This window comes from Scheffersomyces xylosifermentans, assembly GCF_036884685.1.
Source record: "Scheffersomyces xylosifermentans strain CBS 12540 chromosome Unknown RJT20scaffold_2, whole genome shotgun sequence".
NCBI lineage: Eukaryota > Fungi > Ascomycota > Pichiomycetes > Serinales > Debaryomycetaceae > Scheffersomyces > Scheffersomyces xylosifermentans.
In genome coordinates this window covers 1,936,235-1,952,427 of record NW_027042940.1, presented here as the reverse complement: position 1 = coordinate 1,952,427, position 16,193 = coordinate 1,936,235, and the positions used below count along the sequence as shown (strand labels likewise).

At 40.8% G+C, this 16,193-nt stretch overlaps 4 protein-coding genes across 4 annotated transcripts; 3 read left to right on the top strand and 1 right to left on the bottom strand. All coding sequences in view use genetic code 12, as the record gives it.

Annotated features, from left to right (window-relative positions):
• Positions 1-723: 723 nt before the first annotated feature.
• CTF5 (Ctf5p) lies at positions 724-1,859 on the top strand. Its single transcript, XM_064919594.1, has one exon. It carries the CDS (start codon positions 781-783, stop codon positions 1,849-1,851), a length of 1,071 nt encoding a protein of 356 aa, XP_064776260.1. The 5' UTR covers positions 724-780; the 3' UTR covers positions 1,852-1,859.
• A 1,483-nt stretch (positions 1,860-3,342) lies between these two features.
• CHC1 (clathrin heavy chain) lies at positions 3,343-8,820 on the top strand. Its single transcript, XM_064916678.1, has one exon. The coding sequence runs from the start codon at positions 3,631-3,633 to the stop codon at positions 8,632-8,634; it is 5,004 nt and encodes a 1,667-aa protein (XP_064776259.1). The 5' UTR covers positions 3,343-3,630; the 3' UTR covers positions 8,635-8,820.
• Positions 8,821-10,189, bottom strand: RJT20DRAFT_126151 (uncharacterized protein). Its single transcript, XM_064916677.1, has one exon. It carries the CDS (start codon positions 10,055-10,057, stop codon positions 8,939-8,941), a length of 1,119 nt encoding a protein of 372 aa, XP_064776258.1. The 5' UTR covers positions 10,058-10,189; the 3' UTR covers positions 8,821-8,938.
• Positions 10,190-12,395: 2,206 nt separating this feature from the next.
• RJT20DRAFT_29625 (uncharacterized protein) lies at positions 12,396-16,193 on the top strand. The gene has a single exon (XM_064919591.1). It carries the CDS (start codon positions 12,561-12,563, stop codon positions 16,104-16,106), a length of 3,546 nt encoding a protein of 1,181 aa, XP_064776257.1. The 5' UTR covers positions 12,396-12,560; the 3' UTR covers positions 16,107-16,193.

The following is a 16,193-nucleotide window of genomic DNA, read 5'->3' as shown; positions in this document are numbered from 1 at the left end:
GAATGTGATATTATTAGATATATAATAAAATGATTGGGTTCTATTATTAGAGATAAGAGTGGGTGAAAGGGTAGAAGTTAATGGGGAGGGTGGAGGGTGGATTGTGTGGGATAGCCGTAGATGGAGTAGTTCTCATTAGCAATTGTTATTAGCAGATTTATTTTAGCAATTCTTTTTAAGCAATTCTTATTAGCAATTCTTATTAGCAATTCTTATTAGCAATCCTTATTAGCAATCCTTATTAGCAATTCTTATTAAGTTCTTATTAAGCAATTCTTATTACTAGATTTATATTAGCAGATTCTTACTACCAGATTTATATTACCAGATTTATACTATTTATATTACCAGATACATATTAGCATAAACATATCTGATTCGTATTTGAATTCGTTAATATCCCATTAATACTACTGCGCAAGATACAAGTATGTGAAAATAGATAAAATTCCCAGGCTGCAACTCTACAATGAGCTCAGTTCAAATTACGGAACTCTCATAAACACACATTTATAACCCTCTTTCCACTACCACCACTTCTTGAACAAACGGTCAGTAACGACTTCTTGACAACGTAAACGCGTCATGAAGAACCGACCGACCCCGGAATTATTCCTATTCTTTGATCTGAGTTAAATATCACGTGACAATATGTAAACAAACTCTGATTAGCGCTTAAGAAGAAAGCAGAAGAATAGGTGTATAGTGTTCATTTAGAGGGTATCTATTTATATCTTAGAGTCCTTTGGTTTGTAGATTGCCTCTCTTCAGCATACCCAGATGAATGCTGCCCAATTGGATTCGGAAATCGCCGACATACGAAGTGATATTCTATCGCTACAATCAGAATTGAAGAATTTGGAAGCAGAGAAAACACTTCTAGCTTCAGAACTACAGCTTTTACAAAGCGAAGCAATAACAATTGAAGAAGAAGACGAGCTGGCAATTGAAAACCGCCATGGAAAGAGTAAAACGGTCGACAACTACAATAGTGAAATCCCGGAGATAATACGACACGAGCATTTCGATGCATCGATTAGTCGTTTCTTCCAGCCTGGAACCGAATCAGAATCTACGTCTTCTGACGCCAACAGAAAACGACTTAAAGTCGACCGTGTTACAAACGATATTTTAGCAAAAGCAGAGCGCTTGGTTGACTTGAAAGAGAATATTCTATATGAGAATATCTTCAGGCTAGCAGGCGTAACTGCGTTCCCCATAAACAAGTATTTATTGAACCCCGAAGACGAGATCTTCGGCATAAGGTTTGATATGTTTGCTCACACCAAAAGGGTGTTCTTGTCCCCACACTATGCAATTCTCAGAAAAGTTGCCTTTGTAGATAAAGAACAAGCTACTGTGAAGAAGTGGACTCTATATAGACATACCTTACCAGTGTATTTGCCTATCGAGGAATTGAAAAAACAGCTAGAGAATAGTAACGAGCAGCAAGCAATTACTGAGTTTGCGTTATCGGTACGTGATTATCTCACAAAAATTCAGTACAAACTGGATAAGTTGGAGCTGCTTCTTTCGCTCACTTTAGAGAGCCTCGGAGTGAAAGGCTCCAAGCCAAAGAGAATAATAACCAATATTGATAAGGATTTGAAGTGTGAAAGAGTCAAATTTACGGTACTTAATAGAAACAGCTTGACTAAAAAACCGCACCAGATCGAGCTCTTGTGTAATGATAACACGATAGAGGTAGCGAAGATCGACTTGGTAGATGTCAATGGGAAGAAGAATCATGCCTTGATCTGTGAGAGCATTCTTAAAGATTCGGCCATAGAGGATTTGTTGAAAAACTTTCGGAAAGTCTTTCACCATATGATCCAAAACCAACTATTGTAATAATATTAATATGTACTATATGATACGGTGGAGAGAGCTAAAACCACTTTTGTATAAGATCGACTTTTGTAATGATATAATGATATCCATAGGAATATCCTGGAGATCCAAAACCACTTCTGTAAAACACAAATTGATCCAATCCCGACTATTGTAATAAACAAAATAACATATAATACCGCATAGATCCAAAACCGACTTTTGCAACATCAACTTTAAGCTTTTGTATACCAACAATACATACTACATAATGTCTAATATCCGAGAGAGCATTAAATTGTGTATGATGTCAAAAATAGCCAACATAGACAACAGTTCTCTTGTATTAATTCAATTGTAGCAGGTTGCAGATCAGTCTATGGACTACCAAAGGTGCAAATGAAAAATTTCATTCAAAGTACTGCTAACTTACTGCATGGTAAAGCCCCAAATTACTCCCAAAATATACACCGCCACTACTAACACCCGAGTACCATCACCCGCCAGTACCAGGACCCACTACCACAGCTAAAAATAGAGAAGACGCTTACCAATCTAACCATTTCTAACCTTCGCATTTTAGCTATTACATGACCTGTCCTTACATTAACCTTGTACAATTTTACATATTTTCACACGGAGAATCTTTCCCTCCGGTTATACAACTTGCAATAAGCTCACACAATGTAACCATTAACAATAGGGGCACTACCCCACCACAGTAGGGGACGGTTGGTTCGGACACGCATTCGAGTTTTTTGCGACATTTTTCTGCACAGAAAGAATGGCCGCAAATGGAGGGTTCCAGAACAGTGCTAGAAGTGGGTGGTGAGTGGTGAGTTGTGAGTTGGTCGTTAGTGTTTGAGTTGTCAGTGAGTAAGTGGTAAGTGGAGAGTGAGTAGATTTAGTGTATGTATTTCCGTATGAGTTAGACTCTGTAAGAAATTAATGGAACCGGGAGTGTTTTGAGATGAATAGTGCAGGTGAGTAAAGAAGAGCCTAGTTTTACACCATCTCTTAGAAAAGAAATCAATAATGTTGAATATTCTGCTAACATTTACTATATATTTTAAGGTGATACTACTATTTCATGCTATTCCACACACAGTAGAATTAGTGTGAGCAGTGAATACCCACCCAAAATAGATTCTACTTTTAGTTAAAGAAGTTCTATAAGTTACCGATTGACACTACATACCAATGAACGCAAAAAAAACAAACTCTAAACTCTTTCCCCAAGCTCAAGCTCAACAGCCTTACCTCACTCTTCTTCACTTCTTCACTACTTCACTTCTTCACTACTTCACTTCTTCACTCCACTATCCTCCCTCTTCCTCCAACAATGTCTCTTCTTCCTCCATGTCGTCCACATAATGTCGCATGTCGTCCCTCTTTCCTCTCCCACATCCGCGACATGCGGACAGCGTGGACGAAACCGTCGCCGCAAGGATCAATCAAATCAATCAACACCAGTGTGTGATTTACAACCATTGAGTTACTTCAGGCAATTGAGTCCAGTTCTGACGTATCATCAATCAATCACCATCCCCACCTCCACCCAGAACGATTCACCCAGCTGACCGCTTTTTCCGTGCCCATTGTCCCCCTTTTCCATCAGTACGTAGTTACCGACGAAGAGTGAAATATAGCTTGTCCAGTGTCCAGTAACAAGCCTAAATACCATTTCTCTCAGAATCGGGCCAGGACAAGAGCCATTTACCGCTGTGCCATTTTTTTGATACCATCGACACGGCTTTTACTTGATATTTCTGTACTCAATTCAAGCGCCATCTTGCCGCCATGAGTGACATTCCTATCGACTTCACCGAGCTTACCCAGCTCACCTCGCTTGGAATATCGCCTTCCTCGCTCGACTCGAAGTCCACTACCCTCGAGTCAGACCATTATGTTTGTGTACGTGAAAGCGGACCAAGCGGAAACACCGTCGCCATTGTCGACCTCAAGAACAATAATGAAATCACTCGTAAGAATATGACCGCCGACAACGCTATCATGCACCCATCTCAGTTTGTGATCTCGTTGAGAGCTAACGGTACTACTCTCCAGATCTTCAACTTGGGATCGAAAGAACGTTTAAAGGCCTTCACATTGGACGAACCAGTCGTCTTCTGGAAATGGTTATCCGAAGAGCACCTTGGTCTTGTGACTGGTTCTTCTATCTACTTCTGGCATGTCTTTGACGGTACCAACAACGGCCCAGTCAAGCTTACTGACCGTCACCACACCTTAAACAATGCCCAGATTATCAATTTCGTTGCCGAGCCTGCCCTCAACTGGTTCGCTGTTACCGGAATTGCCCAAGAGGACGGCCGTGTTGCTGGTCATGTCCAATTGTACTCCAGATCCCGTAACGTCTCACAGGCAATTGAAGGTCACGTATCTAAATTCGCTTCTATCCGTCTTACTGGTGCCTCCACGCCCACCAAGGTATTCTGTGTCGGTAACAAGAATGCCCAAGGACAAGGAAACTTACACATCATCGAGATCGATCACGTTGACGGAAACCCTCCTTTCCAGAAGAAGAGTGTAGACATTTTCTTCCCTCCAGATGCTGCCAATGATTTCCCAATCTCCTTGCAAGCCTCTGATCAATATGGTATCATTTATGTGTTGACCAAATATGGTTTTATTCACTTGTACGATATGGAAACTGGTGCCAACTTATTTGTCAACAGAATCACAGCTGACCCAGTCTTCACAGCTGCCGCTTACAATAATGGCACTGGTATTGTTACTATCAACCGTACTGGTCAAGTATTAAGTGTAGAAGTTGCCAAGGACAAGATCATCCCATACGTTTTGGAGAAGTTGTCCAATATTCCATTAGCTTTAGCTCTTTCATCGCGTGGTGGTTTCCCTGGTGCTGAAAACTTATTCCAACAGCAATTCCAGAATTTATTGAGTCAAGGTGACTACGCCAATGCTGCCAAGGTTGCTGCTTCGTCCGAACAATTGAGAACTCAAGACACTATCAATAAGCTTAAACACATTACTCCACAACCGGGCCAAATATCCCCACTTCTTCAATACTTCTCTACCCTTTTGGATAGAGGAACTCTTAACAAGTACGAGTCCATCGAACTCGCCAAACCAGTTCTCCAACAAGACAGAAAGCCATTGTTTGAAAAGTGGTTGAAGGAAGACAAATTGACTTCATCGGAAGAGCTTGGTGATATTGTAAAGTCCTACAATGATACCGCTTTAGCTCTTGCTGTTTACATTAGAGCCAATGTCAACATCAAGGTCGTTTCATCCTTGGCCGAATTAGGTCAGTTCGATAAGATTATTCCATACTGTGAAAAGGTCGGCTATGCCCCAGATTACACCAACTTGATCCAGAATTTGGTCAGAGTATCTCCAGACAAGGCCTCAGAGTTTGCAACTTCATTGTTGTCACGCCCAGAGATTCCTATCAACGCAGAAAATATTGCAGACTTGTTTTTCTCTCAGAATTACATTCAACAAGGTACTGCTTTCCTTTTGGATTACTTGAAGAATGATGCTCCATCTGAGGGCCACTTACAGACCAAGGTATTGGAAATCAATTTGTTGCACGCTCCACAAGTTGCTGATGCCATCTTGGGCAACCAAATGTTCTCCCACTACGACAAGCCAACTATCGGTAAACTCTGTGAGAAGTCTGGTCTTTTTCAAAGAGCTTTGGAACACTACGATGACCTCAAGGACATCAAAAGAGTTATTGTCCACACTAATGTCCTTCCAAACGACTGGTTGGTTTCTTACTTTGGCCAATTAAATGTCCAACAGTCCGTTGCCTGTTTGAAGGAATTATTGGGTAACAACATTCAACAGAACTTGCAAGTTGTCATACAAGTCGCCACTAAATACTCTGACTTGATTGGTCCATTGACGTTGATTAAGATTTTTGAAGACTACAAGTGTGTTGAAGGTGAATACTACTACTTATCGTCAATTGTCAATTTAACTCCTGAGGCTGATGTTGTCTTCAAGTACATTGAAGCAGCTGCAAAGATGAACCAGACAAAGGAAATTGAGAGAGTTGTAAGGGACAACAATGTCTACAATGGTGAGAAGGTCAAGAACTTCCTTAAGGAGTTCAAATTGGATGACCAATTGCCATTGATTATTGTATGTGACCGTTTCAACTTTGTTCACGACTTGATTTTATACTTGTACAAGAACCAATATTTCAAGTTTATTGAGGTTTACGTTCAATCTGTTAACCCATCCAACACACCTCAAGTTGTTGCGGGTTTATTGGATGTAGATTGTGATGAGAACATCATCAAGAACTTACTTCTTTCCGTACTTGGAAGAGTACCTATCAAGGAGCTCGTAGCCGAGGTTGAGAAGAGAAATAGACTTAAAATCCTTCTTCCATTCCTTGAGAAGACTCTTGAGGGAGGTTCCAATGATCAAGAAGTTTACAATACATTGGCCAAGATTTACATTGACTCTAACAACTCTCCAGAAAAGTTTCTTCAAGAGAACAGCAACTACGATACTCTCGCCGTTGGTAAGTACTGTGAGAAGAGAGATCCATACTTAGCCTACATCGCATATTCTAAGGGTGGTAATGATGATGAATTAATCAACATCACCAATGAGAACAAGATGTACAAGTACCAAGCTCGTTATTTGCTTGCTAAATCTGATTTCGGACTCTGGAGCAAGGTATTACAAGAAGAGAACGTCCACAGAAGACAATTGGTCGACCAAGTTATTTCTACCGGAATTCCAGAGCTTACGGACCCTGAACCAATCTCTATTACAGTCAAGGCTTTCATGGAGAATGAGTTGCAACAGGAATTGATTGAATTGCTTGAGAAGATTATCCTTGAACCTTCACCATTTAATGATAATACTTCCTTACAGGGATTGTTGATCTTAACCGCAATCAAGGCCGATTCTTCGAGAGTTTCAAACTATATTGAAAAATTGGACAAGTTCGACCCAGAAGAAATTGCACCATTGTGTATCGATAACCAATTGTACGAAGAAGCATTTGAGGTTTACGACAAGTTTGAACTTAGAAATGATGCCATGAAGGTATTGGTAGAGGACATCATGTCGTTAGACAGAGGTGAGCAATACGCAGAGAAGTACGATACATCTGATTTGTGGTATCAATTGGGTACTGCTCAATTGAATGGTTTAAGAGTTCCAGAGGCCATTGACTCCTACGTTAAGTCTAGGAACCCTCAGAACTATGAACAAGTTATTGAAATTGCTGAGCATGCTGGTAAGGAAGAAGAATTGATTGCATTCTTGGATATGGCTAGAGAAACTTTGAGAGAACCACTTATTGATGGTGCATTGATTCACGCCTATGCTTCGTTGGACAAATTGAGTGACATCGAACGTTTCGTCGGTGGAACCAATGTGGCTGATTTGGAATCAATTGGTGACAAGTTATTTGAAGCAAAGAACTACAAAGCAGCCAAGATTTTGTACTCAAATGTTTCCAAATACTCTAAGCTTGCGACTACTTTGGTTTACTTGGAGGACTACCAGGGCGCTGTCGACTGTGCCAGAAAGGCTTCTAATACAAATGTTTGGAAAGAGGTTAACAGTGCATGTATTCAAAACAAGGAGTTCCGCTTGGCTCAAATCTGTGGTTTGAACCTTATCATTGACGCCGAAGAGCTTCCAGAGTTGGTTAAAACCTATGAATTCAATGGTTACTTCAATGAATTAATTGCTCTCTTTGAAAGCGGTCTTGGCTTGGAAAGAGCACACATGGGAATGTTCACTGAATTGGCTATCTTGTACTCGAAGTACAGCCCAGAGAAGGTGATGGAACACTTGAAGTTATTCTGGTCTCGTATTAATATTCCTAAGGTGTTGACTGCTTGTGAAGAAGCACACTTGTACCCAGAATTAATCTTTTTGTACTGCCACTACGAGGAATGGGACAATGCTGCCTTGACAATGATTGAGAGATCCGAGGTTGCCTTTGATCATGCTTCTTTCAAGGAGATTGTCGTAAAGGCTCCAAATTTGGAAATTTACTACAAGGCAATTCAATTCTACTTGAATGAAAACCCATCGTTGTTGGTTGACTTATTATCCGTTTTGACTCCGAAATTAGATTTGCCAAGAGTGGTAAGAATTTTTGTGAAGTCTGACAACTTGCCATTGATCAAGCCATTCTTAATCTCAGTTTTGGAGAAGAATAATTCAGTTGTTAACTCGGCCTACCACGACTTGTTAATTGAAGAGGAGGATTACAAGTCCTTGAGATCTTCAATTGAGAATGAATCAAACAACAGATTTAACAAGTTAGATTTGGCTGAAAGATTGGAGAACCATGATCTTATCTTCTTCAGACAAATTTCTGCTACTTTGTACACTAAAGAGAAGAAATTCAACAAGGCCATTTCGATCTTGAAGAACGACAAGTTATGGCCTGACTTGATTAAGACTGTGGCTATCTCCAAGTCTCAGAAGATTGCCCACGAGACCTTAGACTACTTCGTCGAAACTGGAAACCACGAATGTTTCGTAGCTTTGTTATACACATCATATGAGTACATTGCACATGATTATGTTCTTGAATTATCCTGGTTACATAATTTAGGCAACTTCATCAAGCCATATGAAATCTCAGTTGCTTACGAAAACCAGAAGAGATTAAATGAAGTATTTGAGGACTTCAAGAAGAGAAAAGAAGCTGAGAAGAACGGTGAAGATCAACCAGTTATTGGTCAACCATTGATGATCACAAATGGACCTCTTGGTCAAAGCATGACTGGTTTGGGTTACCAACCAACTGGCACTGGTTTCGGTAACGGTTTCTAAAGAACTATTAGCTGACGAATTAAGAACTAATGCATTTTTATTTGTACACCACCACCACTCCAACCCCCATTGATTGATTGATTGAAAAGTAAAGATAATGTCCTGTTTGATAATTATAGACTTTCTAAAAATGCTCTATACTACATTTATTTCTATGTCTTTATATTGTTCCTTGTATGTGTTTGTATATCTTTAAAATATTGTTTATTGTTTAGCCCTGCCAGTAATTTTGTAAGATACTGAACTAAATTAACCCATTGCCCCAAGTCCTTTTATTTTTTTATATTTTTTGCTTTTCCTGATTCTAAATAGGTGGCTTTACTTTAGATATGACATCTTCTATAATAACATTGCTATAGCCCGTTGGACTATTATCATCTCTGACAGACCGAGACTTCTGTATATATCTTGCCACATAAGCGTAGTCACTACCAAACCACAGTCCACTCAACATATTAATTTCAATTCGTTTCTGATACTCTATTTCTTCCAAGTTTTCGGCTTCCACTTCACTTCTTTCCTCCCTCGTACTCGGATCAGGAGAGAACAAGGGATTGCATTCCCAATCGACTAGCCAGTAACCAATTTTACGCATAGCAACCTTAACGAAATCTGGGGTGACAAATTTATCGTCTGAATTGTAATTTTGGACGATCACGAGAGCGACGCAAAGTTCTCTAAACTCATCCACAGATCTCGTCAGTAGCCACGACTCCCTGGGGGCCAAAGAGGTCAATCGATGGTTTCTAGTATGAACTATCAAGGAATATATATACCTCTTAATATCCGGAGCTATGTAGACCTTCTTTGATTCTTTCCGTAGAAATTGCACATTGAACTGATAACTTTCTTGAGTGAACGGTAATGGTTTGATCTTTGTCACTTCCTCTTCGGCTTGCTGTTCAGATTCAAACTGATAGTTGATGCTAAACCAGAACTTCTGTTTGAGTGGCGGGTATATTTTAATGTGGTATAGATTATTCTCTAGCACCGGGATTATTATAAAAAGGTCTGGTTTGTGAATCATGTAGTCATTAATGCGTATGTCGTTCGGATGCAATTTAGATGCATTGGTATCATATTGGTCTATTTTATTTATGTATTCATAAAGGCACTTTTGGTGCTTAAGTTCAAGATGCTGTAAGTTCTTCCATAGTATCACTTTCTTAAAGGTGTAACTTGTCTTTTCGAAATTTGTCATTCGTAGTATCAAATCACTTTCTATATCTGAGTTTGCATCGTCTTTATTTTTAAAGCAATCCATGAGATCAATAGTGGTGATGTCTGCATCTTCAAAGTGATGCTGCTGGTGGAGTACCAAGCTCACGAACTCTTTAATAAGCTGTGAAGGGGAATTAGTCCATACTGTGAACCGCTTGTTGCTTATCAACGAGAGCAAAAGTGCTCGGTCGATGTTATCCATACCGATGTAACCACTAGGTGTACCGTTTTAATCTTATCTTGTGCCTAGAGAGAATAGATGAGACTTAGAAGTATTTCAAATGTAATATATGCTTATAATTTAAATTAAAGAATTGATGCATGGATGTTTCTCTGAATTTTTGATGCAAGGATGTTTTATATTCATTTTCTGTACACAAGCTATACAAGTCACGCTACTTTAGGTCACGTGAGATATATCATGTGCAATATGATCCCGTGACAGCAAGAGGTCGGTCCCACCCCCAGCATTAGTTTCAACAATAGATCCCAAGGCTCATGATATGGCTACCTGCCCTACATTTATTATGGCGTGTGCCGACGTGCTACGACCCTGGCAACGGTACGAGTCTGCAGTGTTAAGACACATACTCCCAGAACGACTCCTTTCAGTCCTTAACAAGGGTGCGCCAAGTGGGCACAGGAGGCGTTTGGCCTGCATGGTGCACCCAGAAAGAGAAGACTTCACGAAAAGCGACGATGTCGTCGTCGTCTTGCTGGTTGGTCAGGGCATGCAGCAGGAGAGACGGGCTCCTGGTCTTAAAATAGCAACTTTCACCCATCTCGTTTCATGGCAATACAAAACAGTCCAAATTTTGCCCCTCCCAAGTCATCAACACCCTCCCCTCGTACCCCACCATTTTTTTTGCTTTAACTGTCATCCACCATAATACCCTGGAGACTGCCAAAATTAGCCGCTGTCGGTTCTGCGACATCTGCAAGCCAAAAATGCCCAGATCTACGACATTCGCGTCCTCCCTGCAACGCCCGTATTTTCTCGATTGTACTGTCTAAGAAAAATACCTGCTGCACTATAATTAGCCGCCCAACGGGGCTAACCCCACAGGAAATGAAAACAAACACACACGAAAAGTTTCGCGAAGCGATTTTTTGCAGCGCATTGTGAGCAGTCTGTTTTGACAAAAAAATTCGTGTCGAGCACTCCTGTGCAACCCTATATGATTTAGCAGCCCATTGGCATTTGGCGACCGCTGGCGACAGCTGGCGGCAATATTAGCTGGGCGGCGTCCTGGCGACAGTGTCAAAGATACTGGTTACAGCAAGAATTGGCCGGTGAAACGTTCGATAACTGCCAGGATTTAGTGGGTGAGTCTCAGTATTGGTCGATAAAAATTTTATTTGACACCGTCATGACGAAAAGTTTATCTGAAAGCCCACCCCCACGAGAGCCATTGTCCCAAGTTTAGAAGCAACACATGCTGCATTTACAAGGTGATCTTTGTATCGGTGGTGGTGTTGTTGTTGTCGTTGCTTTTTGTTATCACTCGCTGTCATTGTCAGTGCCAATTTCTTTTCAAAGCTTAATGCCAGTAGCATTATTGCTATTAATATTTTTATCCAGTATCACCAATGATTAATATTATTGTCTTTTGTCATTGCGGTCATTGCTGCTATTATTAATTCCAAACCGCTAACAGTCTTCCCTCTCTATCTCTGCCATCCCTCCTACTCTAACCACACGCTTCTCCCCTATCTCTACACGTATAAAACCAATGCATGTCCCATCTTGTTCTGTGTACACCTTTTACATATGCAACACGGAAGATCTTTCATCTCACGTCTTGTATCAGTTATACCCGTTACCGCTACCTATTCTGTATACGCAAACTGGTGTTTCTTGTGTATTGCGTCTTGTGTTGTGTGGTGTGTGTGTGTGTATTCTTTGTCCGTGCTGGAGTTTGTTTGTGGTACGTGCTTCTTGTGCTTTGTGATCCGTGATCCTGTCGGTGGTCGGCATTGACTACTTACTTTTCATATCCAAACACTAAACACCAAATACCAAACACATCCTTTCTCCCTCCGTCGTGTTCTTGCACACAACTCGCTTTTTTACAACTGAAACCATAAAGTCTGGATTTTTTTCTTTCTCCATCGTTTCTGCCACTTTCTTGTCCAACCGGCTGCTGGAAGCTTTGGAGTTAATATTAATATTTATTATTCCTTGATATTTATTACTACTATTACTTTGTTATTATTATTATTATTATTATTAATATTCTTGATATTAATTTTCTTATTATTCTTGATATTAACTATTTGTTGTATTTTGGTTTCCGTTCTTTTACTGTTACCTTTGACATTATTTCCTTCTTTCTTTCTTTCTTTCTTTCTGTTCACCAGTTCGTGTTGTTTCATTCAGTGGTTTTCGTCTTGTTGGTTTCAGAATCATTTCTATCAACATCTAACGCTTGCCCGAAAGTCTACTTCATCAAGCAAATCACATAAACAGATTGATTCCTAATCACAACCGCCGCCAATACAACCCGGCTCATCCAACAAAATACCGAATCCAAGCATCGCTCAGAAGTGCTTTCGCTCGTCATTCGCAAACCTTGATCGATTCTTCATCGTCTCGATAGCTTAAATCGGTTTCAAAAACATCGTCATTTCGACACTCCTATTTAGACGCCAAATCGTCTTGTTCATATAACACCCACTCACATCCATTGCTTCCCATCGACATCATGAGAATGCCAGTAATGCACCCGTTCAGCTCGTCAGCGAACCGTGCCGATGTCAGTGTCCCTAAAGTCCAAGACTCACCGTTTCCTCCATTCAAAGTGGAACACAGATACAGAGGTGTCTACGAGAGAGCCGGCTTCGACGTGTTCAAGCCTCCGAAGTCTGCTGACAACGGCTCCATCTACTCGGGTCGCTCTAACAAATCAAGACTGAGCGGAAACACATCCAAGAACTTTGCTCCTCCAAAGTCGTCTTCCATATCGCCAACGTCTTCAACATCGTCTCCATTGAACTCTACCAGAAACTCCGACTACTCGTCTACTCCTGCTACAAACTTCGGCGAACCTCATTTCAAAAACCCCTACGACAGAGCTCCAACATCAGCTAAGAGCCTGTCCTTTAGTGACGTCAAGGCAATGCCTTACCCAGACTCTCCTCCTAAGACTTCGAGATCGCTCTCGGATCCTCGTTCAATGAAGAGCCATATGACGGATCCGCTTAGACACAACGACTATACTCATATCCAGACAAAGACTGCTCCTGCTGAAGAGAGTCAATACACTCACAACAATGTGCATTACAACAATGTACATTCAAACAATTACAATAGTTCACAAGAGTATATAATAAGTCAGCATACAGCTCCATTACCTCCTCCTCTGGAAGAAGATTTTGATTTCAGTCCATCATCTACTCCTTACGTTGCTGCAAACAATACTAAAAACTACAAAAACTTGAAGCTCAACTTAAACGAGGAAGATATAGATAATTTGTCTGACAGTGAAAACGAGAATGAAATAGAAAACAGCGTATCACCAAAAGATCACTCGTTTGACGATACGAAGAATACCTCAGTTGAGGAACTTCAATCGAAGCATGATGCACTGAGAAGCAATAGCAGTGGTCGCTCATTCGATAGATCATTTGAAAGTAACGAGAGAGAGTATGTTCACATCAAAGGAAGCAGTGTTGGTAGCGACCACCATAGCCAAAATAGTATACATAGTAGCAACAAGAGCTCTAGTATTCCTCACTCTTTGCAGGGCCTTCAGATTCATCAAGAAGAGCCAATTGAAGAAGATAAATTGCAGCATTCAAACCAAGGGTCCTTGCAATCGCAAGACTACGATGTACAAGGACACAGAAATTTTGCAGCACCTCTTATTTCTCCAGATCAACAAAGACATAATGTGAGACAACAGGGACACCATGCACCTCAGCAACAAGGTCAATATCCACCTCAGCAACAAGGTCACTATCCAATCCAGCAACAAGGTTACTATCCACCCCCACAACCAGGACATTACCCACCTCAGAAGCAGGTACAATACCCTCCACACCCACAGGGTCACTTTCCGCCTCTGCAAAGGGGTAACTACCCACCACATCAAAAGGGTCAATATCCGCCACAGCATAAGGGACAGTTCCCACCACAGCAGCATCGTCAACATCAACATCAACATCAACAGCAGCAGTATCCTCCACAACACTACAATCAACACCCTCAACATCGTCACATCCGTCCCCAGCAACATAGTGGGCCATTTCCACCAAATCAACAAGGAAACATTGCTCCTCGTTACGATCCTCGTAGACAACATAATAATCAACAACATCTTCAGCAGCATCCTAACCAACAGCATTATCCTCAACAGCATCAAGGTCAAGCACCTCCTCGTCAACAGCAACATCAACAAGTACCTCAATTCAAGATTCAGAACTCTTCTGAAGTAGATGCTGAAGTCGATGCTAATGATAAACTCTCAAATGCTCTTCATATCTTCAAGAAGGATATAGAGGCACACAAGAAGTATACCCCAAAGTCTCCTCCTCTTCCTAATCAGTACACACCACCACCTTTGCCAACTTCCTCTCCATCTGAGCTCGGGTTGGCTAAGTTCAATCCTGTTGGCAATGCAAAATACGGAACCATGGATGATCTTGCTGACAACAAGATGCACAATGAAAATAGCTATGCAGAGAGTAATGGCTCTTATGAAAAGGAAATTCCACATGCTGTCAAGGAAGAACGCTTCTCATACACACAAGACTCCTCGTTCCAAACTTCTTCGCCACCTTCTCAATTCAAACTGTTCCAGAATGAAACTACGAAGTCAGACAACAACTTAAATGCTGATTATCAGGATTTCTTGACTACCCAAAACAATGGTGATGACCAAAGAAAGAGTATGATGTCTATGGTAAGTTCCATCATTTCCAAGGAATCAGCATTTCACGACAGGGAAGAGGATGCTATCGAGAAGGAATTGGAGAGACAGTTAAATAACATGAAGGTTAATAACAGTTTATCAAAGAAAGAGGCTTCCGCAAGCCCACAAATGGATAGGGAGACTAAACACGAAAGTGTCGTTGATCCATTGGATAGCAATAACCAACCTCAATACGTCCCCACGACTCCATATAACAATGACTTGCATGCCACTACTGACTTCCATGATATGGTCTCTCCTCGTTTGGTTCGCCCAGGAGATATCATAGAGCCAGCTGTATATGTGAGTCCAGAAGTACCATCGTTTAATATCATGAGTGCTGACTCATATGTTTATGAAGACAAACATGTTGATGCCATACCTGCAAGGGCTAGTGGACGTGGTGATGGAACAGGAAGCGTAGGTTCTGATGAGCTCGATGCCATCTCCGCATCTGCAACTTTTGAATCAGTTAGACCATTATTTGTGCGTCATTCTAATGTCCCACCAACTACAGTAGTTTCAAATCCTGGATCTCCGATCAGAAATGAAGATAGAGAAAACGTTGGTTCAATTGATAGAAGAGGTTATTCGAACGGCTATGATGAGTCATTCAGTTCCACTACTTCACCATCTAAGAATTATGTTGACATGTCAAGAAACCTTCTTCCTGAGGAATTAGAGGAAGAATACGTGAAGCCTTTAAGCCCCAAAAATCACAGCATTGAACAAGAGTTACAGGATATAAACTTCAAGATTACTCAGCCTGATTCTATTAAGACAGAATCAGTGAAGAAGTCGTTATTCCCAGACTCTAATATTGTGCATGCTGCCGGAGAGGGCCCTTGCCGTGGTTGTGGAGGAGCAGTTCTTCCTCATGCTAAGGGATCTCAGAAGTCTGTTTATTCTAAGACGGATGAACTTTCTGGGCAATGGCATAGATCATGCTTTGGATGTTCTCACAAACACTGCTCTATCAAATTCAATAAGGAAGTCTCCTGTTATGTCTTAAATGACCACCCTTACTGTTTCACACACTACCATCAATTGAATGGAACTGTTTGTACAAATTGTTCTATTGGTATTGAGGGTGAATGTATTGAAAATGAATTGGAACAGAAGTGGCATTTAGAGTGCTTGACATGTAAGAAATGTCATAATGGTATTAAGTCTGATTACTTTGTTATAAACGGTTCCATTTTCTGCGAGAAAGATGCAAATAGAATCGTAGAAGGATTGGATGGATACCATGATGCCAACGGAAATTTAAAGATGGGCGGCTTATCGACTACTGATAAGATTGAAAAGAGAAGAACAAGATTGTTATTCTTAGAGTAATTATTATATACATAAGGGTTTTTAGTTGAAGAAAGAAAGGTGGATTCCCATTCGTTCTGACCATATATAGATGCTAAAAATATATTC